The sequence below is a fragment of the Notechis scutatus genome, chromosome 1 (genome assembly GCF_049901735.1).
Source record: "Notechis scutatus isolate UNSWTSFEM ecotype Mainland chromosome 1, rNotScu1.2, whole genome shotgun sequence".
Classification (NCBI taxonomy): domain Eukaryota; kingdom Metazoa; phylum Chordata; class Lepidosauria; order Squamata; family Elapidae; genus Notechis; species Notechis scutatus.
This window is the reverse complement of record NC_142009.1, coordinates 21,559,778-21,585,703: the sequence shown is the minus strand read 5'-3', so window position 1 is coordinate 21,585,703 and position 25,926 is coordinate 21,559,778. Positions and strand designations below refer to the sequence as shown.

General features: G+C 39.9%; 2 protein-coding genes and 1 non-coding gene across 9 annotated transcripts in view; 2 read left to right on the top strand and 1 right to left on the bottom strand.

The window, feature by feature from the left end:
- Positions 1-3,499: 3,499 nt before the first annotated feature.
- On the top strand, positions 3,500-3,596 carry LOC113415174 (Z30 small nucleolar RNA). The gene has a single exon (XR_003371277.1). It is a non-coding gene; the product is annotated as a Z30 small nucleolar RNA (small nucleolar RNA).
- Positions 3,597-5,625: 2,029 nt separating this feature from the next.
- Positions 5,626-11,161, bottom strand: PEX12 (peroxisomal biogenesis factor 12). Of its 6 annotated transcripts, none has more exons than XM_026672454.2 (4): positions 11,087-11,161; positions 9,950-10,083; positions 8,614-9,170; positions 5,626-7,544 (listed from the first exon to the last, which is right to left on the bottom strand). In XM_026672454.2, the coding sequence occupies exons 2-4, from the start codon at positions 10,073-10,075 to the stop codon at positions 7,145-7,147; spliced, it is 1,083 nt and encodes a 360-aa protein (XP_026528239.2). In that variant the 5' UTR covers positions 10,076-10,083; positions 11,087-11,161; the 3' UTR covers positions 5,626-7,144. The 6 variants fall into 6 exon arrangements, with proteins under 6 accessions (XP_026528239.2, XP_087814302.1, XP_087814316.1 ...); XM_087958176.1 differs by having other exon boundaries at positions 10,739-11,147; XM_087958190.1 differs by having other exon boundaries at positions 10,471-11,136.
- Positions 11,162-11,230: 69 nt separating this feature from the next.
- AP2B1 (adaptor related protein complex 2 subunit beta 1) overlaps positions 11,231-25,926 on the top strand; it is a 78,364-nt gene continuing 63,668 nt past the window's right edge. For both annotated transcript variants that reach the window (XM_026672452.2, XM_026672450.2), the window contains exons 1-5: positions 11,231-11,368; positions 16,665-16,722; positions 19,898-20,003; positions 20,621-20,756; positions 22,598-22,843. In XM_026672452.2, the coding sequence (XP_026528237.1) occupies positions 16,686-16,722; positions 19,898-20,003; positions 20,621-20,756; positions 22,598-22,843 (525 nt within the window). In that variant the 5' untranslated portion in view covers positions 11,231-11,368; positions 16,665-16,685. The remainder of the gene's footprint in view (positions 11,369-16,664; positions 16,723-19,897; positions 20,004-20,620; positions 20,757-22,597; positions 22,844-25,926) is intronic.

Sequence of the window (25,926 nt, the reverse complement as noted above, 5' to 3'; positions counted from 1 at the left end):
AAAACCAGAAAAGACAAAAAATGAAGGAAAAAATCCTGGAGATTGGGAGTGGGAAACAGTGCCCAAGCAGAAAAATTCAAGAAACTGGTAGAATAACAGACTTTTCCAAGACACAGGGGGGAAAGTCACACACAAACTCTTGGGATCAGGATTGTATTAATGTGGTTATTTTTATTTCATGTCTGCTTAAAGCCTCGCCAGTTCCTTTTACAACCAGTTTTCCAATAAGGCACTCTCTCCATTTTAATTAAGCTTACCTTTTTGTTCCTTTGATGACACCTGCTCTCTCAATCCAATCTTTTTTTTGCTAAGCCCAACCCTCTTTCTGTGTTTCTCTTTTATGTTTTTTTCTTCTGTTAGAAGTTAAACCCACCCGTCTCCTAGGAAAATAAAATATTTTAGGATATATTAAAAAGGCAGAATATTTTCCCTAAAAGAGAAGTAGAAACTCTAGAGAGGCAGAAACTTAGTCCCCCCACTTTTGTTAATGCCCGGGCCAGTCTATTTTACATAACAAAGATCCACTCCAGGTAGAGCCATAATAGGAATTGCCCAAAGCCCTTTCATTACATCATCATCCAGCAAGGCTCAACCAAGCCTGGGACTCAGGACAGCCTACAGTTGCCCCTGCATGGCCCCATGGGAGTCTGACAACCAATCAGAATACGAGCTCAAATTCAAATCCCAGCAGAGGGCATAAAACCCAGGGACTCTCTGCATTTCTTTCCTTTTCACCCAGGATCTCCAAGCCATGTGATCCTGTCCACCAATAAACCAACTTTCCAAGCAGTGTCTTTCTTCCCTACTTGGAACTGATCCCAGGATATTTCTTCCAACACTTCCATGAAATAAATACTATTTTTAAACAGACATTTTGATGCCAATTGCATCTGAGGTTTGCAGTTGGCTAATGTGGATCAGATGACCTAAGTTTTTACAGTTGGCTTCCAGCTATAGTAGTCCTCAATTTACGACAATTGAGCCCAAGGTTTCTTTTGCTAAGCAAGATAATTGTTAAATGAGTTTTGCCCCATTTTACGTTTCTTGCCACAGGTGTTAAGTGAATCACTGCAGTTGTTAAGTTAGTTAAGTGAATCTGGCTTCCCCATTGACTTTGCTTGTCAGAAGGTTGCAAAAGGGGACCACATGACCCCAGGACACTGCAGCTGTCATAAATATGAATTAGTTGCCCAGAGTCTGAATTTTGATCATGTGACCATGGGGACGTTGCAGGTCAGAAGTCACATTTCAGTGCCATTGTTACTTTTAATAGTCACTAAATGAACTGTTTTAAGTTGAGGACTACCTGTACTAGGTTTTTCTTTCTCAGTTAATATTTATTTATTTATTTATTGAAGAAAATTTATGTCACCCCACAGTGACCTCTGATGGCTTACAAAGATAAAAACCCAGTATAAAACCAATAACCCCCTCATCGCCCTGGCGATAATATTCAATCAAACATAAATGGGATGACATTTTCCTTTTTTGTTCTTTCCCCTAAATTACTGGTTAAGGAGAAAAAAAATGTGATATTAGACCTCTGCCATGTTGATTATGGATTCCACTGGTAGGAGACCAAGTAAGGGTAATCCCCTCACCTCACCCACTCCTATTTTTAGAGATTGTGGTTCTTTACTGTTTTAGTCCCAGCCTAGTCATTTTTCATTTATAAAGCAAATCAAAGTGTCCTTCCTATTCATAAAACACCTGCAGCATCTTGAAAGACTAATAGATTTACCATGAAAAAAAGTTTGGTAAAGCAGTCACTTTATTACCGTAGATATAGCTTAAATCTTTCCTTGGCTGCACAGGTCTGCAAAACACACCCCATTTTGGATTTTTTTGAGTGTTTGCCTACATGATTTTTTTAAAAAAGTATTTTAAATATTTTATTAAACTTAAAACATCATAGTTGACTGATTTTAAAATCTTAGTAGCATGTGGCATTATATATTAACTAAAATACAGTATTATTACAACAGATGTATCTTAATGTCCTACCTGTCAATGAATACTTCAGCTTTAACATAACAACACAAGAGCACACAACAGATACAAACTCAAAGTAAACCGCACCAAACTTGGGATTGCAGGAAATACGACTTCAGCAATAGAGTGGTCAATGTCTGGAATACTCTACCCGACTCTGTAGTCTCTTCCCCAAACCCCAAAAACTTTAACCTTAGACTGTCTACTATTGACCTCACCCTTTCCTAAGAGGTCTGTAGGGGGCGTGCATAAGCGCACCAACGTGCCTACCGTCCTGTCCTATTGTTTCTCTTATTCTTTTATTTTCTTATATGTACCCATTTCATATATTCACAACTATGTATACACTTGTACTTATTATCTTGTAAACAATTGACAAATCAAATAAATAAAATAATAAATAAAAGCTATCGAAACTCCAGACTCGTTTTGCCCAATAGTCTAAACTATTTCACGTCCAAAGTTTGGCTAGCAGATAAATTGAAGAAAATAGGAATATAGAATGCAGCTATAGAATGTATTCAAAAATATTTTGGATTACAGAATTTACTAGCACGCAAAAAAAAAAGCACCGCACCGCCGCCAGTTGAAGCCTTGAGCTAAGGGGCGGGTGGGAAGGAAACTCTCGTGAAAAAATTTGATATTTCCCTCGCGCAATGATTGTTGGGAGTTGAAGTTTAAAAGGATCCTGTGAGCGACCGGAAACAGGAAGTGAGATCCAGACTGCTCTAGGCCTGCCGAGTTGGGACCGGAAGCTTCGTCTGGAAGTCCTTCCCTCCCTTGACGCGGGACTTTAAAATGTCGGAGCAACGCGGCCCCTGCTGAATACGTGGTAGGCGTATGAATTTGGCTTATATATATATTTAAGGTTTATCGTTTCTGTAAAGTTTACGTTTCTGTAAAGTTCGGTAAACTGAACTTTAATCATTTAGAGTGTTTCAAGAAACTACAGTTAAGAAAACCAGGGTTTAGCGAAGGGTTCCTCAACCTTGGCAATTTGAAGACTTGTGGACTTCAACTCCCAGAATTCCCCAGCCAGAAATCTGGGAATTGAAGTCCACACATCTTAAAGCTGTCAAGGGTGATAAATGCTGGTTTAGCTCAGGGGTCTCCAAACTTGGCCACTTTAAGACTTGTGGACTTCAACTCCCAGAATTCTGATTCTGGGAGTTGAAGTCCACAAGTCTTAAAGTGGCCAAGTTTGGGGACCTCTGGTTTAGCGGATTGTAGGAACACGACATAAGAGACATGACAAGCAGAGCAGAAGGCCCGTCCCAGAGGCTGAGTGGGACCAGCAATTGTTCACCATTAAGGAACAGAAAGTTGGATGAAAAGTGGCCACCTAGGAGACTAGTGGTGCCTTCTGTGGCTTTTTATGCCCACATTCTAAAATCCATCTTCCTAGAAATATCGTTTTGTGATACTGAATTGCAAAAATAATGTGAGTGGCTACAGTATTGGAGTACTGTACATGGTCTGACAAAGAGGTTCCTGCAAGGTGTGCCAAAGGCAATGATGAGTGAAGTCTAGTCTGAACTGGTATTGTCAGAACTTTGGTTTTGACTCTGACCAGGGCGTGATCACGTAATCTTCTCTCTGAGCTGGTTTTGGCAGTCTGGGTCCCCTGGGAATTCTGTTTGCATTTGTCTCTGGATCTGTGGGAGAGTAGAGTCGGAGTAGGAATCGAAATAGAGTAGAACAGAATAGAATAGAACAGAATATAGAATAGAAAAGAATATAGAATATAGAACAGAACATAGTACGGAATAGAACAGAATAGAATAACAGAGTTGGAAGGGACCTTGGAGGTCTTCTAGAATCTAGTCCAAGCCCCCTGCTTAGAGGAAACCCTGTAGCATTTCAGACAAATGGTTATCCAACATCTTCTTAAAAACTTCCAGAGTTGAAGCATTCACAACTTCTGGAGGCAAGTTGTTCCACTGATTAATTGTTCTTAACTCTCAGGAGATTTCTCCTTAGTTCTAAGTTATTGCTGGACATGTTTGGGACAGAAATAGATTTCATGGGAGGGAGGGGTTGAATCTATTGCATTTAAAGTAGTTTAAGTAGACCTTTGCACGTGTGAAGATTCTTTTTCTTCAGTGATTGGTGGATGAAAACTTGAGTTATTCTTCCCACTTTCTCTGGGAAGCAGAAATAGAAAAAATGCTACAGTTTTTAGAATGGAGAACACCAGTGCCTTCCAGTTACAAGGGTTGACAACTGACATGTCAAAGAAAAATCCTAGAGGGAAATATCAAATGGAGTTAAAAATGCAGAAGCTCTTTCTCACAGCAAAGCCATTTTCTCACCAGAGAAAGATATGTACTTCTTTTCATTGTAGAAAAGGGACCACCAGGGTAAATACAAAGTTTGGAATGGACCTACTTGAGTTCTATAGGAAAAAATGATATGTTTTTCACAGGGAATGGCAAATAAACAGTTGATTCTATGATGTGATTATTTGGGCACTGTTTCCACTATGTTATAAACTTTCGATGATGCTAGTCTGAAAAACCTAACAGTAAAAGCTGCATAATAGGAGGTAGTGGACCTCCTTTCACTGGATGTGAAGGAGAGGGGATGCTTTGATTTGGATTCTTGCACAGGTGATTGGACTGAAGGCCAAATGGTCCCTTCCAACATTGATTCTATGAAAACAGTAACAACTGGATTTTATTTTGTACAGGTGATGGCTTACTGTTGACAAGACCAGAGGCAGTAACAAGAATGTTATGCTTATACAAGGTATTTCCAAAATAATTCTTCCTAGCAACATTCTATTTTAAAAAAGACTCATGTAGCAGAGGACACAGAGTTGCAAGATTTGCATACAAAGGACAACAGTTTTGTAAACTCTGTAAGTCTGTACATCTACTGAATATGCAAGTAGTCTAGGTTTGAATCCCAAAAGGTTATGGCTAGCTGATGAGAGCTAAATAGCTTGAAATAGATCTATAGTAGTCTCCCTTTATTTGTCAGTTAACATAAATTCAACACTGTAAGTCTATGTTACTGATCCAGATAAAGAAAATGACTAGTGTAACAGATCAATAGGCTGTGTTGCCATGATATTGTATAGAAGAGGCCTTCCATGGTGGACTTTGCATATAGATGACTGTCTTTTGGGAAGGGTAGAAAAAAATGGCTTGAAACAAAAGGCCGATGAGACAGAAAGGGGAAGGAAAGCAAAAAACAAGTTTGAGCTGTGGGGTCTTGCTGAAATCCAGAGATCTTGTAAGGCTTGGTGTTGGAGACGAATCCACAGAGAGCTTTTATTAATAAGTTATCTGATGGGCTTACTACAAAATTGACTATGGAGGATGGATGAAAGTGACCTAACTATAGACTGCCAGATGTATTTCAGTGCTACTTATAGACAAATAGTTGTTCCTTCCTCAAACAAGAGGGAGACAGTTTAGGTTGATGGAAAACAGATGGAATGGATTCACACATGTTGAGCTATTCTGAGCAATCTTAATTTGTAAGCAATGTTTTATGCATTGGATATCTCTAGCAGATCCTGATATAGCCTATTTTGTAAACACAACCATTGAGTGATCTGTCACCCTACCAAGCTGACTCATGTTAAAACCATTAAGGAAGCAAAAATATCCCAAAAACAAAAAATCCAGAATCAATCCCCTGCATTTTATTTAGAAGCATGGGAGAAAAAATACCAGTTTTCTATCCCCTATTACACCTTTTTATGTAACGCATCAAAAGGATCCCGGATTTAACAGTTCAGACATCTTGTTGAGTCCCCCAAATGGTTGGGTTTGTATTTGTAACCTTGTTTACCAAAGCCAACTTTCATTTTATCAAACAGAAGCTTATAATCTTGCACTTTTTCCAGAAGAGTTAGAATTCAAATCTCAGATTGTTCTGGGCTTGTTTTTCTCATAGAGTCTCTTAAAGTAAAAACTGATTGAAGCAACATAAAAGCATTTGTAATACAATGTTAATATTTATCATGATGTACAAAGGCAATCTCTGTTAAGCAGTTTCTTGTGTGTTTATTTTGAGGAATGTATCATTTGTTTGACTTACATGGCTTGCAGCTGTGATTTTGGGTGGCAAACATAAAAACAATGCAAAAACAATGATCAAGAAAATATGAAGAACCTACAGTGATTGCTAAAAACCCAATAAAAACTGAACAATACAATCTCATCTCATTTCATAGGCTATCCTTTTCAATCCCAATATTCTGGAGAACATCCAGATCTTAGTGCTTTGCAAAAGATCAGTAGCATCAAGGGCCAATATAACCTTGGGCATAGGGTGTTCCAGAAGGCAGGTACTATGACAAAAAACCCCTGCTTCCTATGTCATAGTGGACCTAGGGCCCACTTCTTCAATTGAGGACCCAGAGCGTGCCCCTCCAGTTGGACCTGGTGGGATGGACAGAAATGAGGAAGATGAGGTTTTGTAAATAAACCAGTTCCTTGCTGTGAATGCTTTACAGGTAACAACCGCTACCTTGCTGCTGCTAGAAAATATTTAAAGGTTAGCTGCTTAGGTTCCTCTCAGCAGCTTTTCTGTCTTTTCATGGTCACTTACAGCAGTGTGCAACTGAAAGTTATCAATGTATAATGTATGATGAAATTAGAATAGAATAACAGAATTGGAAGGGACCTTGGAGGTCTTCTAGTCCAACCCGCTGCTCAGGCAGGAGACCCTATACCATTTCAGACAAATGGTTGTCCAATCCCCAGTGTTGGAGCATTCACAACTTCTGGAGGCAAATTGTTCTATCAGGAATTTTCTTCTTAGTTTTAGGCTGCTTCTATTAAAGCTATTTTTTTCTAAAACCTGCTCACAACTTGGTCTGTAACCCTGAGCTGGCCAGTTAATGACCAATTGTTTCTAGGAAAAGTAGTTTACCCTTGGAAATGTGCCTCAAGTCATCCTGATGAGAAACAGATTGGGCCTTCTTTCTGTCTAATCTTTCTCAGCTAATCTGTTTTCACTTATTAGATATTAGGTGAGATGGTCCAAAGACAACAGTTGACTTCTATTGATTCTCCAAACAGCTAGTATAACCCATAGCTACCCTCTTAAAGGTCATGCTTAGTACAATCAGAAAAAAACCACCCAATTCTGCAATGTAGCATTCCAGTTTTTATATAAAAATTGAAGAATGGACCGGTCAGTTTTCAGGTGCGTATAATTTGATAAGGTGCTGAAGTTCAGTGGCATAGCCAGTGATGGGACACTGCTGGTGATGCTTCACATAAGGGTAGATGCAGCGATAGCAGAAAACAAAGCCAGAGGTGGAGAGGGCTGTATCGTTGGCACGGATTTTACGACACAATGGGCATATTGTCTTGAGCTTTGGCAAGAGAGGTGAATCGGTCTCGTAGTCCAGGTGCACAGGTGGTGGTGGGATTGGCATAGCAGTCAGCGATTTGATGGTCTCCTGATTCTCAGCCGAATACCACCACTCCAAGAACTGGAGGAAGAAGATGCCCACAGAGAGGCCGGTGGAGAGGGAGAAAGCCAGGCCCCCCAAGATTTTTTTCCCAGCCGACTGTATTTGCTCTTTCATGCTGCAGAAAGGGGAAAGATATAAAAAAATAAATTAATAACAAAATTCACACTATTATTAAGAAACATGGAAAGCGTCAAGATGCAAATTCAGGGTTACAATAAAAAGTCAATCTCCTGAATTCTCTAAGAGAAAAAGCCATAAATCCCCGAGATACAGCTATGATTAGCTATTCATCCAAATACCTGGTTTCCAGCATTTAGCAATTGGAGGTATAACGCCCCCAAATTTTTTTCTAAGATTAGTTTGAGGAAGGAAAAAATAGGAGAGTATAAAAAGTTGTAAACAGAAAATTCCCACTCAACATATGGCTCTCAAATGACTGTTAGAGAAACTGATCTTCAAAAATAGGAAAAATCTTAGCCATTACTTTACTCTGTAGGTGTACTTGCTAAAAACCACAGGTAATCCTTGACTTACAGCCATTCATTTAGCTCAAGGTTACAACAGCACTGGGAAAAAAAAAAACGAAAGACCAGTCCTTACACTTATCATGGATACAACATCCAGTCGCATGATCAAAATTTGGGCACATGGCAACCAGCAGGTATTTACAATGTCCAAGGGTCATGTGATTGCCATTTGTGATCTTCCCAGCTGGCTTCCAACAAGCAGAGTTAATGGGTGAAACTAGATTTGCTTAACAACCATATGATTCACTCAATAACTGAAGTGATTTGCTTAACAACCATGGCAAAAAAGATCATAAAATCAGGAGCCACTCTTAAAATGCCTTGCTTAGCAATGGAAATTTTGGTCCCAATCATGGTTGTAAGTCAAGGACTGCCTACATAATAGATTTTAGAGAGTCTTGACCTATTTCAATCTTTGTGGTGCTTGCTGAAGATGCTTTTGTTGTTTCTTAAATTTTCCCAGGTGTAGTAATAAGATCTTTTTCTTAAACTTTCATCTTTACGGTCTACATTTTTAATGATTAACCACCTGACGAGTATTACTTTTTAAATGATATACAAACATTGTGAGTATATAAATATACCCAATAATTGAAGGAAGCAAGCAAAATCAGCAAGGGGGGGGAGATTGTTTTTAGGGTTTTCACTTCTATTCACCTGTTTGATGACTGCAGGACGTCACCAGCAGCTACAGGTACATTTTCCAAAGCCCGCAGATCTTCTGCTGTCAGCCTAGCCAAATACACACCAGCCAGTCTCAGCAGCGGGGAGTGATGCTGAGCCTTCCCCAGAATGTAACATAACTGCTGCACCAGAAACCAGCCCTGCCAAGCCATGTTCACAAAGGGATAGGCAGCCAGGAAGGCCTTGTAAAACCGCTTCCAGCAAGATGACGGTGGGTGGATAGAATAATCGTCCTCTTCCTGGAGACGGGAGATCAACTTTTCCAGTTTAGTTCTCAGATATGGAACAAGGACCAACAAGCAGAGAGATTTCCAGTGATGCTTTTGGGGAAGTCCAGCAGTGACCAAGGATATCTGCTGATTCCTTTTCTTTTTCAGTGCAACTCTCTTCAAGCCGTAGAAGTTTTCAGAAAAAGAAGCACTGCACCGGAAGAGGTAGTGCTGCTGGAGTAGAAGATCCAGGACGGTGTAGATTTCGTCAAACCAGCGCCACAGGAAACCGTAATATGAAGGGTTGGATTCAGCCAATACCTAGTACAAAAGACAATTGAGGGTAAGAGTAATAAACCTGGATGTGTCATGACGTTTTTATCAATGTTTGAAACATGAAACATGTTTGAAATTTTGTTTTGGCTACTTTGTGGTTTTTGTTTTTTTTAATTGTTGCAAGATAACACAGCCTTTTTCAAGATGAGGACTCTGTGGCTTTTGAATGACATGCTAGAAGTTGTGTCCCATTACTGGATCAAGATCAAGACCTGAAAAGAGGATGTAGCTAGCACACACACAAAGACAAAAATAGATATAAAAATACAGTAACAATGCAGTTAACATTATTGTAATATTTCATAATTTTCTCTTAAAATTCAAAATTTCATAATTGTTGGAAAGTTTCAAGGCAGTACTCATAAATTGGAATCCATGTTGATGTTATTATTTTAAACTGGATTTGCTTTAATTATTTTCAGCAAAAAAATAAATAAAATTCTAAGCTATGAATTATAATTTATAGATATGATCTAGATTTCCATTGTAGGCTTAATGGAAAGTCACTGATTTGATTATCCTGGTCTGACTACAGAGCTTAACAAGATCTGAGGAAGGATTCTCTTTCTGTATCTGGTACCTGAAATAAATCTTCCAATTGTAAAAAAAAAAAAAATGGATGTCACATATGCATGCAATTTTCCCCCCTGTCCTTCCATGCTTTCATATTTTCTTCATTGTTCTGACCATTATTTAACCTTAGATAAAGCACAGAAAAATAATAGTTATCCTTCCCTCAATACTCACTCACCAACCATTCTTACCTTGATCACATGTTGAAATGCTGGCCTCACAGCAGTCATCAAACTGTCTTGGGCAACAACTTCAAATATAGAAGGCCTGTCCTCATATGTGGAGGTGGCAGTGAGATGAGCCCCATGTTCTGCCATGGTCTCTTCTGGAATGAAAAGAACAAACTTTCCAAAATAATTCATAAATGAAACAAAACAGAACAGGGTTTCAGAAGACATTATTACAAAAGCCCTAAAACTTTCTAGAATGATAGATGGATATATTTAAATTATTGACCTTTTCATTTCTAATTGAAAAATGGCAAGTTATTTAATACAGTAAGCTATTTCACTCAAGGACGATGAAGATGCATATAATAGCTATAATTCCCATATGGCTCTCCATCATTGCTGGATGCACCAAGCCCACATCATACACATTTTAGCCTAATACGTTGTGTGAACTCAAAGCCCATAGTCCATCCTGCCATGCAAACGAGGTTGCATTGGGGTCACCAAGTTTAATTATGAGTAAGAACTTTGCACAAACACACCTTATATCTATCATTTTCTTCAGATTTTTTCCCCCTTCTATCTTTTTAATATATATTTTTAAAGTGCTTTCAACCGAATTAAGCCCGAATGAAACCAATAAAGGAAGCCGCCTGATGGCAGGAATGGCTCTGGCCATTAAATTGTATGGTGTTCATGGCAGGGGTCAGACATCCCGCAGTTAAAAAAAACGGGCGGGAAAATTACAAGGGTGCTTTTACACTCCTGCGCCCCGCGTGCCGGAGAGTGACCGGTCAGGATTTTCCCCACCTCGACCCCACTCCGTCCACAGCGGCTGCCCCCTCGGCGGTGCTGCCGCTGCTACCGCTTTGCAGTTTCGGTGCTGCCGAAATTCAGGCCGCGCTAGAATTTCCTTTAGTTTCTTTCTATCGCACCATAGAGTTACAGAGAAGGCAAACAGGCGTTAGTCCCGTTGGGAGGACTCTCCGGCGGGAGAAGAGTCGCTCTTGACGTTGAAGCAAATGCCCCATAAATTTACATGTGGAAACCCTCTCCAGGCTTTCCAAACCTCGGTCTGGAGAGCTAAAAACGAAAAGCTGTTTCGGAAGGATTGGACAAACCCGGAAGGTATAATTTGACAATGCAGTCGCATAGAACCTTTTAACGGAGCAGCGTCCCTCTCTTACAGAGATAGGCGTGTTTTTACCGGAAGGAAGTGGGTGTGCCCATCTAGGCCGCTGAAGCTCTGTGGCTGCGGACGGTGTAAGAAGGAAGGCGTGGCGCATATCGTTGGTTGGTCTTCCCAGACAGCCCGGCTTCCGGTCTCCTCCCAAGCGAAGCAGTTTTACGGTTGCTACTGACCGTTACTGCTCCATCCTTCTCCGTTGTCGTCTTTTCTTCAGTATCAAGCCTTTTCGAGGACTCCCCTCTTCGTAGTAGGTTAGTTGGGGGACTGGCTATGTGGTTCCGCCCATTGAGGAATTGCTGGGTGGGGTGGAGGATGAATGGCTCCTCCCTTGGGTAGGGCATGGGCTTGATATGAGGGCGGGGATCGGGTTTTTTCCCCTGGCATTCTGGTGTGGGGTTCCTTGGTGGGGGGGTGGGTGTTGGAAAGGTGAATTATAGTATGGTTTCTCCCCAGATAGAATGGCTCCTTTCCCGGGTGGAGCTTGCAGGTTGCTGATCTCAAGAAGAGAAGTGAGACGTCGTTGCTTGGGGAGGGAAGTGGAAAGGTGATTGGGGAATAATTATCTATTTTGGGGAGATGCACATAGTTGCCCCTCGCTGAATCTGCAGGCCTTAATAGCACCTATTTTAAAAGCAAAAAAACTAAAGCCCACAAGGTGGGCTCAAGTCCCCTGCCATCGAGGAATTTACAATCTGCAGTGGAAGCATTGGGGGAAACGAGGAAAAGTCAGGAAGAATACTGGAGGAGAAAGTTTTGGATTGGTTAGATTAATAACAGGTATGGGGGGCGGGCTGCAGAGAGAGAAGCTGGGGTTCCTTCAGTAGGTATCTTAAGGGAATTTGGGGTCAGGTGGAAGAATAGGAAGGGCTTTCAGGAACGGAAGGATTGTGAGGTGAGAGTGCAAAAAAAAAATCGCACTTGCAAGATATTTCTCTGCTTTGGTTGGGAAGGAAGGAGAATGTCTTGCATGTCAGAAAATAGTAGATGGGAGTAGCTGGAAAAGGAATCTGCTGTCCTTGGGATGGAGATCTTAAGTTCAGTAGGAAAGAAGTTAAGAGTTGTCTTCACAGTGGGCTAGTGCAGTAGGAGTGGATACAGTCAGTCACCATTTATAAATTAGTAAAAGAAAGCAATGAACGTTCTGCATTTATTAGATTTATAGTGCCGCTATTTATATATTTATAGGCAAGAATATAGTGCCCCCTCCTCCTGTTTTCCCCCCTTAATAAGAAGCCTTTCAGGTACAGTAGGTTGGGCTGAGAGAGACTATCTCCAAGGTGCTGAGAATGGACTAGAACCCTGCTCCTAGACCAACACCTTCACCTCACAGTGGCTTTGTAAAGTAATGGTGTTTTATTAAAGAATTTGATAGAGCTGAGCTGGCAGGCATTGAAAAATGATACCAATGGTACCAAGCCAGGATCTCAAATAGATATCTGGTGGAATTTCCTAGTTAGTGGTTGGGAGTCAAGTAAAATGAATAAGATTTCTTTTTGAAACTATGGATCATAGCATTGTAACACAGCATGAAATACAATATAACAAAATGAAACAATGTTGGATACAAAGAGGTCAAAGCAAGATACAATCAGGGCTATGATTAACAACTTGAGTTTAAATGACGACAGAGCAAAAGTAGCAATCTGGCTACTAAAGTTAGAAACATATCTGCAACATAATTTAGCCATTCGAGTCCAAGCTCTTGAATTCACCTACCATTAATAATGTGGTCAAAATTTCATTGTAAATGGGCAATGGAAGACAACATGAAATAATGCCCTTCAGTTGACATATCTTCGGGACAGAAACTGTTCAAAGTGTTTACAAAATCTCCCCTCAAAATATCTGAAGCCATAGTCTGCAAATGGATATAAAAATTTTTCTGATTAAGATGTTGGTAATATTAACCAGGTATTAAGAGATGTTTCTATGTTTTCTATAGCGATTAAAATCTGCTGTAGTAGCATATTTATTTATTGGATTTTTATCCTGCTTTTATTGCTTTATAAATAACTAAACGTGGCATAACTAAAGATCACTTTGTAAGTAAATAAAGGTGGCATACATATATGCATAATCCTTCCTCCTCTTTTCCTCACAAAACAACCATGTGAGACAGATTGGGCTGAAAGATACCGACTGGCCCAAAGTCACCCAACTGGCTTTCATGCCTAAGGTGGGACTAGAACTCACACAGTCGCCTGGTTTCTAAGCCAGCACCTTAACAACTACACCAAACATCAAAAAGCCTAATATTTTCTATTTTCCAAGAGCCGAGTTACTATAGGTGACAAAAGTGCAGTCCATTGATTCCCAACTGTAATGGAGTAGTGAAGAAAGCAAAGATAGATTCTTGAAGACTTTCTGATTTCTTATAGTGCCCCAGCAATGCAAGATGTATTCTGTCAGCAATGAAGAGTAACCTAGCATCCATTCTTAGATTAGCTATGGGGGTGCCCTTGGGAGCCCCAAGATCTTCTTTAAGAAGATGTTTTAGACTACTTCCAATTGAAAAATAACCTCCACATCCCATCCCCAGGTTTCAACCCCATGCAGCATCTGGACTATCAGCATGTCCTGGAATATTTTAAGTTCAAAGGAGGTGGAAATAAGATTGGTGCAGTTCTTATGGAAATGTTTCTGATCTAAACTGGCCAAGAAGAGCCTTGTGTTAGTCTTAATTCACACAACACACTAAATTGGAATCTGTTAGCCTTATTTTTTCCCCTACTAGGTATGAACTAATGACTAACCTATCTGGTTAGCTTATCATTTCTTGTGAAATTCCAGTCCTAAAGATTGAGGGATTTCCTCCCCCCCCCCCACATCATAGTTAGTTTAACCATGGTTATAGCACTCTGAACACAGATTGCACAGAAGGGAAGAGTGTACTAACAGCTTGGTAGAAGCTTTTGGTTCTTTGCAGAGACATAATGCTCATTATCTTATCTAGAAATGAGGTATTTGTATTAGGAATCACTGCTTGCTCAGGGAGGCCAGTATTGTTACATGCATGTTCTAAGAAAAAACAGTTTGGTTAAAATATCTAGGAATCATTTTGCACTCTTAACTGAATGTTTCTGTTTCTTGCACTTGAAGACTTCTTGCATTTGTAGATAGATTCATATCATAAATAAAAAAAAACATTTAATTCCTAGGCTTCAGTAACAAATTCCAGGGATAAAAACAATATGATTTGGGCTCCCAGGACCATGGTTAGCAATAGAGATACTTTAGATTCCTGTAAGCCAGTATCAAATTTAAATTCTTTGAACTGAGTAGGATAGATTTTCCCCTTTAATCTGATATTGTTTAATATGCTCTCCCCTCCGCCAAACAGGCACAAATATATTTCTGCCATGTCTTTAAGCAGGAGTTAATTCCTTGCCACAATATGAGGATGGGCTGGTCTACCAGTTTCCTATGCAAAGAAAGACACATTGCTTGGAAATGCTGGCTCTTGCTGGCACCAGCGAAGCACCTCCTCTGATTAGACTCTTAAAGCTGTTAGGGAGAGATGATTCTCGGATTAGAAACAATATAGTTTGTGTCTTTCTTCCTCTGAGGTTGTGGAGTGGGGGGGGGGGGCAGGAACTGCTGTGATGAAACAGCCTTCAGTCACGAGTGCTGCTTAGCTGAAAGAAGCATCTTCTGTGCGTTCATTTATTCCTTCCTGGCTTCTTGAATTAGATGGGTGGTCTTTAGCTTCAGAGAAAAACTCTTTTTATGACTGTCATTATTTATTGATTGGATTTCGAAGCTTCCTGACTCCAAAAAGTTGCTTACCACATTTCAAAGAATACATAATTTAAAAGAAATAGGATACCCTGGTAAAATTACACAAACAAAATCCAAGGAAATAAATTGACAGGGCTCCCACAAATATCCTGATCCCAGGCCTGGGAACACAGCCAGATCTTAAGAGACACCTGGAACATTTAAGGTGTGGGAACCATACGTATTTCTGGGGGTGCTGTTCCAAAGAGCAGAAATGGAAGAGAGATGGCACGCTTCCTCGGTCCCATAAAATGACAATGTTTAATTGAAGGGACCAGGAGTGCATCCACCTTGTTCGATCATACCAGATTGGCAGAAATTGGAGAAAGGTGATCCTTTAAATTCCTATTCCATGAAGGGCTTTATTGGTGACTAGAAGCTGGCTGGTAACCAGTGCAGCTCATAAAGCAGCAATAACACATGGGCAAAAGGTGCTATATCCTACATATGTATTCCCTACTCCCTTTGGAGGAGCTACTCTCTTGGAACAGAAAAAAATGTTGCACTTTCCCATTAATGCGTAACTTGGGCTCTTCCTAGACTTGCAGCTACTGTACTGCACCTAGAATAGGTGACACTTATAAGCAAGAGGGCAAGATTCACCTTGTGCCCCAGTTGCACCCTTGGCCACTCAGGTGTCACCCATGCCTTCAGTCACTTCACAATTGGATACTGGGCTACACTTGAAGACCACCCAAGAGCTACAACTGGTTCAAAATGCAAATATGTGGGTGCATCACAAGACTGGGCCTCAAGTAACTCACTTGGTCCTGCTCAGAAAAAGTGCAAACCTAAGAAATGTGTGTCTATCAGATAGCATGAATATCTTTTGCTATGGCCCTGGAAGCTTTCCCTGCCTGAGTCACTGTAATTATGCTCTAGGCATCTCTTCTTGCACGTCATCTCCTGGAGCAAGGGTCTTCAAACTTGGCAAGTTTAAGACTTGTGGACTTCAACTCCCAGAATTCCTGAGCTGAAATGGCTGGAGGAGGAATTCTGGGAGTTGAAGTCCACAAGTCTTAAAGCTGTCAAGTTTGAAGACGCCTGTCCTGGAGCAACTCAGAGAATTGAGGTGCACTTTGGAATCAGTGCATTGAGAGGCTTCATAAATCCTCAGTTACTTGAGACACAGGTCAATGGTTGACTTTATTTCCTTCTATACTTAAAGAAGTGAAGTGTGTGTCTGTCTGTCTGTCTGTCTGTCTATCTATCTATCTATCTATCTATCTATCTATCTATCTATCTATCTATCTATCTATCTATCTATCTATCTATCCATCCATCCATCCATCCATCTAAATTCTGAGCATAAAAACTGCTTCATATCTTAGGAGAGTCATTTTCCCCTTTTTGCATTGTTTTTCCTGGTACATACTATTTGATATTAATGGTTTCTTAATATTATAGATAAAATGTAGCAGGACACTGGTTGAAGACCTTTTATTACCATACAAATTATCATTTGTCAATTTGCAACTTAGGACCATCAGATCTTAGAAAGGGCCATTAGTTTTACCCAGCCTGAAGCTTCACAGTAAAAAAAACAAAAACCCTATAGTTGATTATTAATATTGTTTGACCTATTACTTTTCTTTGGAATATTGGGGTTTTTAATATCTTGAATACTATTTACTATTCTGTGCAACTAATAGATTTACAGAACTAATAGATTTGAAGCAGATAACAAAACAACTGTTTTAAAGCAGTCACAAATGCATTGCCATGAAAAGAGGTACAGATTTCTTAAATTGTGTACTTTTCCCCTCCTAGGTGCAATAGGAAACCGAAATCATGACAGACTCCAAATACTTCACCACCAATAAAAAAGGTTAGATTTGATCTGTGATGCGATGTTGGATGTTAACTCTCTGCAATGGATACAGTTTGCCTCCCAATATGTCTTGCTGGGTTACATGAGAGGGCAAGCTGATACGAGAATTAAGATAAAAAAATTAGGAAATGAAAGAATAGGTGTCAGAGGTCTGATGCTTCATTTCCTGCTGTAGATCAAATGGATGAAGAAACTAGGCTACTTCACATATGTCGCTAAACCATTTCTGAAATGGCTTTATTAAGAAGGTGGGATGGGATGGTTCATCTAACAATCTAGCCAAGATAATCAAATTAAGCTTAGCTCTGAGAATTTTTTTAAAGAAGGGTAGTTAGCTTTTAATCAGTTGAAATATAATGAAAAGTTATTTCCACACGTTCAGCTTTTTCCCTCACTCGTAGTTGTTAAGCTGCTAACTTCAATGCATAAAGAACAATGGAAAGATAATTAATCTGACATAGGCTGCAACAAAAAGAAACAATGTATATAGATCTCAATATTGATCTTCCAGCCAGACTCTTTGATGTGGCTGCAGTAATACAATCAAGTTATTTTTTATTGAACCAAATGTTTCAAAATAAATAATCGATTGGGTTCATACAACATGTTGACATGTAATCTACAAATCATAGCAATTGGACTCTTAAAATATGCAAAACCATATTTTGCATATTTCAAAACCAAAGCCATTTACATATAAGATTTATATGGCTGCCTATCTTAAAACATAGGGCGGCTCACAACAACAATAAAATCCCAGAACCGTAAAACCATAGAATCAAACCTCATCCATCAGTTGGAATGGAAACACAAAATAGATTTAATCCTATCTCATATGGTTGGGTTGGGATTTTTCTTTTTCCACTTTTTATTTTTGCAGGCTGGGTGAGTTTTTCTTTTTTTTTAAAAAAAAAAAAGTCTGAATTTCAGTTTTTCATTTTCAAAGTAATGGGAAAAGGTTCTGCTGAATTTTCTTGTTACAAAAAAAGGAGGGGGGGCATGTGGAGCTCTTCAGGCAATGAATAAGGTAGGCTCTAAGGGACTTTTTGACTTACCACTTGATTGCTGAGGTTGGGATTACATCTTGCTCCTCAGCTAGTAGATCTCCTGCTGAGGTTATAAGATTGGATAAGATCATTTACACACCTGCTGTTCTGATCATCCCTGACTATTAGAGGTTTGCAGAGCCTGCCTATTCTTTCTTCCCTCTCTTAGGTAATGGAGATTCCTGGCTTCCAGCAAGGCTATTGATCTTCATAGCTGCCAACTCCCAGAAATCATGCAGTCATTAAAGCAAGCTGATGATTCTTCCCTTCCCCCCACCCTCTTCTGCTCACCTGATTTGCAGTGCCTTTCCTAATTCTGCCCTTTTTGCTTAAAAGGGTGTTTAATTTCTCCTCTCACCAGTATCATAATTTATGAATGCTAGAATGATTTGACAGTGCCTGTTGCAGTAAAGTATCAGAAACCATCCCAGGGTTTCTTAACTTCAGTGACTTTAAGATACATGGATTTCAGCTCCCAGAATTCAGAAATTGAAATCCACACACCTTAAGTTACTGAGGTTGAGAAATACTGCATGCTTCAGTCCAGTTTGTAATCAGCTGATCTCTTGGGTTTTTGAGAAGTGAGATAACATGAGATATTTATGTAGGTTATCAATGTGTAAGAAGCTCCTTTGACAATCTTATTCTCCCCTTCTCTCTGGTTCAGACTGAATACAGGTTTGTAGCAGGGGTGTGTGAAATTAATCAAATCCAAAATTAAATGCTGTGTTCCCAAATCAGACTATTGCAGACAGTCAAAACACCACAGATGGCTTCCAAACCACTCCTGGAACAGCCTGTTCTATGAAAAAGTATTTGCTTCCCTTTCAGATATTCTGAATGTTGGCATATCTTTGCTTCCAAACGGTATCAGAAGTCTTGTGTAGCTCCCACTGAGCTCTGATAGCATGGAGTGTCAAGGATATTTTTAAAACAGGAGTGAATACTTTTGTGCAAAACTGTAAGTGCTGCCTCCAGGTTGCCAAAGCAGTGACACTTATAAATCCTTAATGTTTTTAACCCTGCTGCTAATATTTCAAGTTGTGGCATTTTTGAACATAGCATTTTTCACTGTTCTATAGACTTAAATTGTGAAAGCATTTAGTAAGAACTCTCACAAAAAATTGCTGCCATGGGGGGACCTGTATGTTCACAAAATGACAGTCTGGTGAACGTGCCTAATTGCAGAGCCATTTACCCAAAGAGGAACTGGCATGACTGCACCAAACAGCTTCTGAAAGAAACTGAGCCTTGTGTTTCTTGAGCTTTTTCCCCCTCCGTTCCTGGCAAAGAGGGATTTATTCTTTTAACAGAAGTTAACCACTGCATAAGGCTGAAGAGAAAGGGTTCCTTCATACTATGCTATTCATGTGTGAAGGTCATTCTTCTAGCCTATGATTAAGGTAACCTAGCTCACTTTAAAAGCAATGGATTTGTTATAAAAAATAGTCCTTGTTTAGTGAATGATTCATTTAGTGACTTTGCAGTTACAATGGTGGTGAAAAAATAACTTTATGACTATAAAACTTTGGGGGGGGGGACTTTATGACTAGAGCTGCGGTGACGCAGTGGTTAGAAGGCAGTATTGCAGGCTACTTCTGCTGACTGCCATCTGCCTGCAGTTTGGCAGTTCAGATCTCACCAGACTCAAGGTTGACTCAGCCTTCCATCCTTCTGAGGTCGGTAAAATGAGGACGCAGATTGTTGGGGGCAATAGGCTGACTCTGTAAACCGCTTAGGGCTGTAAAAGCACTGTGAAATGGTATATAAGTTTAAGTGCTATTGCTATTCCTTCCATTTACAATCCTTGCAAGTCTGTAAAGTGAAGGCAAGCTGAAGGAAAAGCGTAAAAATCTTAATGTTTTTGTTTAGCGACAACAACCAAGTGGTCGGTCCAAATTGTGGTTGCTGAATAAGAGCTGTCTGTAACTGTCATAATAATTAAATGTTTGGATGTTAGCAGATTCTGAGGACCACTCTAGGCAGAGTTCCCGATTCTAAGGGCAAGGATTTCCTGGATGCCTCTGTTGTCCACTGCTGAAAGGAGAATTCGTAGTTGGAGGAGGGTGGATTAGTTTGCTCCTGCCGAACTCTTTTGACTGTGGTCCTTGTATGTTTGTCTGCAGGGGAAATTTTTGAACTGAAAGCTGAACTCAACAATGAAAAAAAGGAGAAGAGAAAGGAAGCAGTGAAAAAAGTTATTGCTGCCATGACAGTGGGGAAGGATGTCAGGTAACATCTCTCTAATGGCTTTCCTGTGCCATTTTTCCCACTTCTTCACCCAAGTGTAAATTTCAATGAGGCAGAAGGGAGAAACGATTAAATGCCTAGGAAAAGTCTTCATGTTTGCTTTGCCCAGTGTTTAAATGGCATGCCACAGGCCATCTACAAAGATCAAATATGGTCCTCCAAATGTTTGCCTTAGATTCTAAGATCCATTGATACAGTATGTGTTCTGCAAATGAAACACGGCTTTATCTGAAAATTTAGAGAGATGCTATCATGATGATGCATTTTAGTGAGATTAAGGCAGTATAGATTTCCTCTTATTTTATCTCTATAGCAGTGTTTTCTCAACCTCAGAAAGTTCAAGCTATGTGGAGTTAAATTCCCATAATTCCCATGCTGGCTAGGGAATTCTGGGAGGTGAAATCCGCACAATTTAAAATTGCTGGGTTGAGGAACACTGTAATACCATGCATTAGATTGGGCTGGGAGAATCTTAGACCCAAAATCACCAGAAGTTATTTAATGAAATGGGGCCTTAAATCTGAATCTCTCTAGTGAATATTAACCCCTGCCATCAGTCTAGAAATTGCTGCTTTAACTTGGTTGTCCTTCTTGTCTAGTTCCCTTTTCCCTGATGTAGTGAATTGTATGCAGACAGATAACCTGGAGCTAAAGAAGCTGGTGTATCTCTACTTGATGAACTATGCCAAAAGTCAGCCAGATATGGCCATCATGGCTGTGAACAGTTTTGTGAAAGTAAGTTTGCAATATTTATGCGCCTTTGCTGCACTTCAATAGAAAAATAATAATTTGGTGTTTCTCAATATGTTAATACTGTAAATCACCCAGAGCCATATGAGCTGGGTAGTATACAAGTATATGGACAGCATGATGGCGGAGATATGCATGGATCTCAGTAAGGGCGCTCCTTATGTAGATATGCAATTTATTTTACCCCAAATAACCCCTCTTTTTCATCTCTGCCTATTTTGAAGAAATATGTGAAGTCACACATATTTTATTTGTTTGTTTATTTTATTTATTCATTTATTTAATATCCCACCTTAATTATTTTTATAAAGAACTCAAGGTGGAGAACATAATATTCCTGTTTTCCCCACAATAACAACCCTGTGGGAGAGTAGACTGAGAGAGAGTGGCTGGCCCAAAATTACCCAGCTGGCTTTCATGCCTAAGATGGGACTAGAACTTTCAGTCTCCTGGTTTCCAGGCCAGCACCTTAACCACTACATCAAACTGGCACTCATTATGATTCTTTTTATTACCAGTATTATTTTAGAATACAAATCAAGACAGAAAGACAGAAAAAGTGAATGACTTAAGTTTATGTATTGTATGAGCCCACACAATGATAATTTATTCAAGAAACAGTTGAACAAACCACATTTAATGTAGCATGTAAACCTAGCGAGAAAAACAGCATGCTCTGTAAAGATTTGAATCCAGGTCTTAGGGCTGAAGTACAACACTCTTGATTGATACTACAGTGGCTCGGCTCACATGCTCCAAATGTATTTTTAACTAAATCATTTGGCCGGGAGTGTGTGTGTGTGTGTGTGTGTGTGAGTGAAGGACTTTGCACAACATTCGAACTCATTACATTTTTATTTAGAAAGGTTCTTACCTCCTTTCCTTCCCCTCCCTCCCCCCAAGCTTCCAAGCTGCAATCTTACAATGGTACTGCTCTGTCCCAGCTGACTTTCTCAAGTTTCTTTTCTATCCAATACTGAGTGAAGCCAGTATAGTTAATTGCCAAGCCATTGATTTCCCAGCTGCTGATGTAATTTTACTTGACAGCAGAAATTACATCGACGGATTCTTTACTGTCAGACATAGGTGGAAAAATCCACTTTTGAGCAAAAGGGAGTCTGTTCCATTTGGAAATCTGTTAACATTTTTTTCAGGAACGAGAAAACTTAAAAATAATCACAGAATCTAAGGATTCTGTTTAAAGGGCTGAATGCATTTCTGATTAATCTATCTAATTCAGCCCTTGCTCCTGATCAAGATCATTTTTCTTCTCTCCTCGATGTAACCCAGAACACAAGTTTGTGTGTGTGTGGGGGGTGTTTCTCCTTAAATCAACTTTCCACTTGTCTGCATTAGTGGTGTCCCTGCACAGTAGTAACACTTGTCTGATCCTTTTGTAATGTCACTGTAAGTTGGGTAAGTAGGAACTCATTGACACTTTAAATTATTTTGTCCTTTTAGAGGCAGGTAGGACAATTGCTTTTTTAAGAACTGCTGCTATTAGGTATGTGCAAAATCTTCCAGATATCTCCTGTTACATTCTCAGGATTCTGGCAATCCACCTGTCCAAAGAGAGCTCTTCAGTTTTCCAAATGTAAATCCTCCAGAACAGGGGTCTCCAACATTGGCAACTTTAAGACTTGTGGACTTCAACTCCCAGTTCACAAGTCTTAAAGTTGCCAAGGTTGGAGATCCCTTCTCCAGAACATAGAGTGGTTTGTGATGTTCCAGGTGTAGTTTGACCCAGAATAGGAAAAGCTGAATAAAATCCCTAATGTTTGTTGCATAAAGCCCAGCTACATAATTTATTAATTTCCTCATCCCAGGACTGTGAAGATCCCAACCCTCTCATCCGTGCTCTAGCGGTGCGCACTATGGGATGTATCCGTGTGGACAAGATCACTGAATACTTGTGTGAACCTCTCCGGAAGTGTCTGAAGGATGAAGACCCGTATGTGCGTAAGACCGCTGCTGTCTGTGTGGCCAAACTTCATGACATCAATGCCCAAATGGTAGAAGATCAAGGCTTTCTGGATTCGTTGCGTGATCTCATTGCAGACTCCAATCCCATGGTAAAGTATTAATCTCACTGAAATTGACTTCCTTTAAATAACAGGTGATGTTATTTGAAGATACTGCTTGATTCTGGGAAAACCTGGATCTTACTAGTAGAAGCCATGCTTTGCAGATAGGAGACCCTAGATTAGATGTAGTCTTTTCCAGTTTTTGCAAAAAAGGAACATTGAGTTGCTGACTGTGAGGAGTATATAGCTTTGGACCTTCCATTCTGAGCAAGCAGTTTTAATCCTTTTTTTATACCAAAAGGAAATTACATGCATTTTGCTTTTTTACCTTCACTTGGTACTTGTCCCTTCCTTGTTGATCTTCCAGTTTGAATTGCAGCGTGGCATGGGTCCAGACTATCTGAGAAACTGGCTCATTCCAATGGGATTAGTCTGCTTCATCCATGCTAGCAAAAGGGGCATGCTGTATTCCCCATCAGCCAAGGAACCTCTTGCTCCCAGAGATAGGAGCTGCTCCCAACTTTCTGAGCTTCCAAAAGGCCTTGAAGACATGGCTATGCCAACTAGTCTGGGGCCCTAATGGGGATGTGACATGTTGGAGGTGGATGATGGAGTAAGCCCTTTATTGCTTCCTTCTTCACCCTGCTTAGTTTTATTTTAATTTAAATATAAGATCTGTATTTATTATTTTAATTATTTTATATGACATTTTATTCAATGTCTGTAAGCCACCTAGAGTCACCTTTGTGAGATGGGTGGCATACAAGTTTTGATAAATAAATTTAAACTCAATGTTTAAGGAGCTGTGGTGGTACAGTATTTAGAATGCAGTATTGCAGGCTAACTCTGCCACAGCCAGGAGTTCAATCCTGACCAGCTCAAGGTTGACTTAGCCTTCCCTTCTTCTGAAGTTGGTAAAATGAGAACTCAGTGTCAGCCTTGGAAGCCATTTTTTTACTTAGAAGCTTCGAGGCTGCCACATTTTTGTGCCTGGGAATTTGCGGGGCGGGGGGGGGATTTCATAGAGAGGAGAAAGATTAGACTCAACAACATTCTTCTCAAAAGTCAAGGACAAGTTATCCTGCACCTGGAGAGGATTGTCTGGAGGAATATCTCCAGTTGGAACGATGGTTGGTTGTACCATGTGATGGACTGGTGAGTGCAGGGGATGGGTTTTTATTTTCAATTGGGAAGGGAAAACCCAGAATTCCCAGATTCGGGTTTTCTCAGTTATGCCAGTATGATTTATTCAATAAATTCTTACTTGGATGAATGTTGTTTCTGTGTGTTGAATGAAATGGGGAGTTCCATTGGAACGCTGACACTCAAGATTGTTGGGGGCAATATGGTGACTCTGAAAACCATCCAGAGAATATAGTAAATCACTGTGGGGTAGTATTTAAGTCTTGAGTGCTATTGTGGTTGTTATTATGGCAAAGGTGAGCCCGCTTACACTGATCAGTTTATTAGAACTGAAAGATGCTAACTGATTAAGGATTACTTTAAAAGAAACTTTTAATTCGTCTCGGACAAGACACTTTGGAAAAAATGGGCTGTCATGTGAGCTATAAGTTGGTTGTTCTGAATGGAATGTGACACTAAAAAAAATTCAGGTTTCTGAGAAATGTTTATTTCTTTAAACTCTCACCCATGGTCGCTTTGTGGCATCTACTGCTTTCAGTGTAGACATTTTGTCTCCTCCCCTCACAGTTTTGTATTTAAGACACCTTGAAACATTAAGGTACTTTATGCATATGTGCCCAAGCTATGCCCAAAAGCTTTTGTGACTAGGCTGCAGGTAACATTTGCATTGGTCAAGGGAGATGATTGTCAAAATCATGCTATGTGTGAGTAGGGCTAGAATGTTCTCTTTTCCTGGATTTGGGATCTTTAGTTTTTTTTTTTTTAAATACTAGGTCATTATGCCAACTTAAGGGCTATCACAATTTCACAGATTTCCAGTTTCCAGGATTTTTGGTCATTGCCATTCAAAGGTGTTTGGGAGTAGCAAAAATAAGATTTGGTGGTCAAAAGATTTATGGAAGAAGAGTAGCTGATGGGAAAAAGAGGGGACTGTGGTGTTTGAGAATGAATTGAAAAACTTTTACTCTGGCACAGTACTTTCTCTGTGTTTTGCTTGGGGGTTGTATAGGAGACGTTTAAGCTTTCCAGTTTTTCTATTTTGAGTGGGTTTAAAAATTGATGCCTTAGGTGTTGCAGAAACTTGGGACATCTATTTTGATCCTGATACTTCCACAAAGGAGTATTTGCAGTGGGGTTGAAGGAATTTGCAGTGCATTGTACCTTCAATCTCCACAAGGCTTGTAGCGCCCATTTCACCCTATCCATTCTCAGGGCAGAGGTAGATACTAAGAGCTTCCAATGGGTTCTGGAGTATCATGCAGCTTTTAAGCCATGGGTTTCTCACTGTTAAATTTAAAGCTCTTCCTTTCATTTCTGGAGCAGATCAAGCTGATCAGAATACTTTCTCTGTAGGGGAAACCTTCTCAATAGTGATGTAAGTGCTGGCAAGATGCCACAAAATTTCCGAGATACTGATTTGCAGGGGGAAAAAACAGTAGTTATTGATTGCCTTGTGGTTTTCCTAAGATGGTAGCACTGAAGTCTGGTTTTTGCTGGTTCTTCCCTGACTGTTCCCCCCTCCCCCCCTTAATAGAAAACCATACACTCTTCTGGCTTTCAGAAGGCATCCGTCTAAGATGCCTCCATTCAGATTTGCTTGCATGAATACTGATGACTTCTCAGCAACATTATCTTCTCACCCCAGCAAGAAGCTTTATGAGTGAGCCAAAAGCCAATTTTATTTCTTTTTTTATCTTGCCCATCATCCAGACTGCAGGTGGAAAGGAACAGATGAGAGAAGGAACAAAGGGATATGTTCCTTTTTCTAAAAAATGAATGATTTTGGCCAATGAAACAACCCACAAATAGATTAAAGCGCAGATGGACTGTTGAACTCATGAATTGCTGAGCTAGTTATGGCCATTGGTGTACTACTGTGCCATCATTGATGTTTTGGATGATTTAGAAAGACAGGGAGATTGCTAGGAGGAGATCTGTAACAGTAATGGATGTAAGAACAGAACAGAATCTGAGGAAGCAGCATTCCA

What these genes read in the sequence shown, in the direction of transcription:
- PEX12 (XM_026672454.2), bottom strand. Translation starts at nt 10,075, where the DNA reads ATGGCAGAACATGGGGCTCATCTCACTGCCACCTCCACATATGAGGAC. An exon ending in CATTTCAACATGTGATCAAG is followed by an intron (nt 9,171 to 9,949) that starts GTAAGAATGGTT and finishes CTTTTGTACTAG; the next exon opens with GTATTGGCTGAATCCAACCC. An exon ending in GTCCTGCAGTCATCAAACAG is followed by an intron (nt 7,545 to 8,613) that starts GTGAATAGAAGT and finishes CCCTTTCTGCAG; the next exon opens with CATGAAAGAGCAAATACAGT.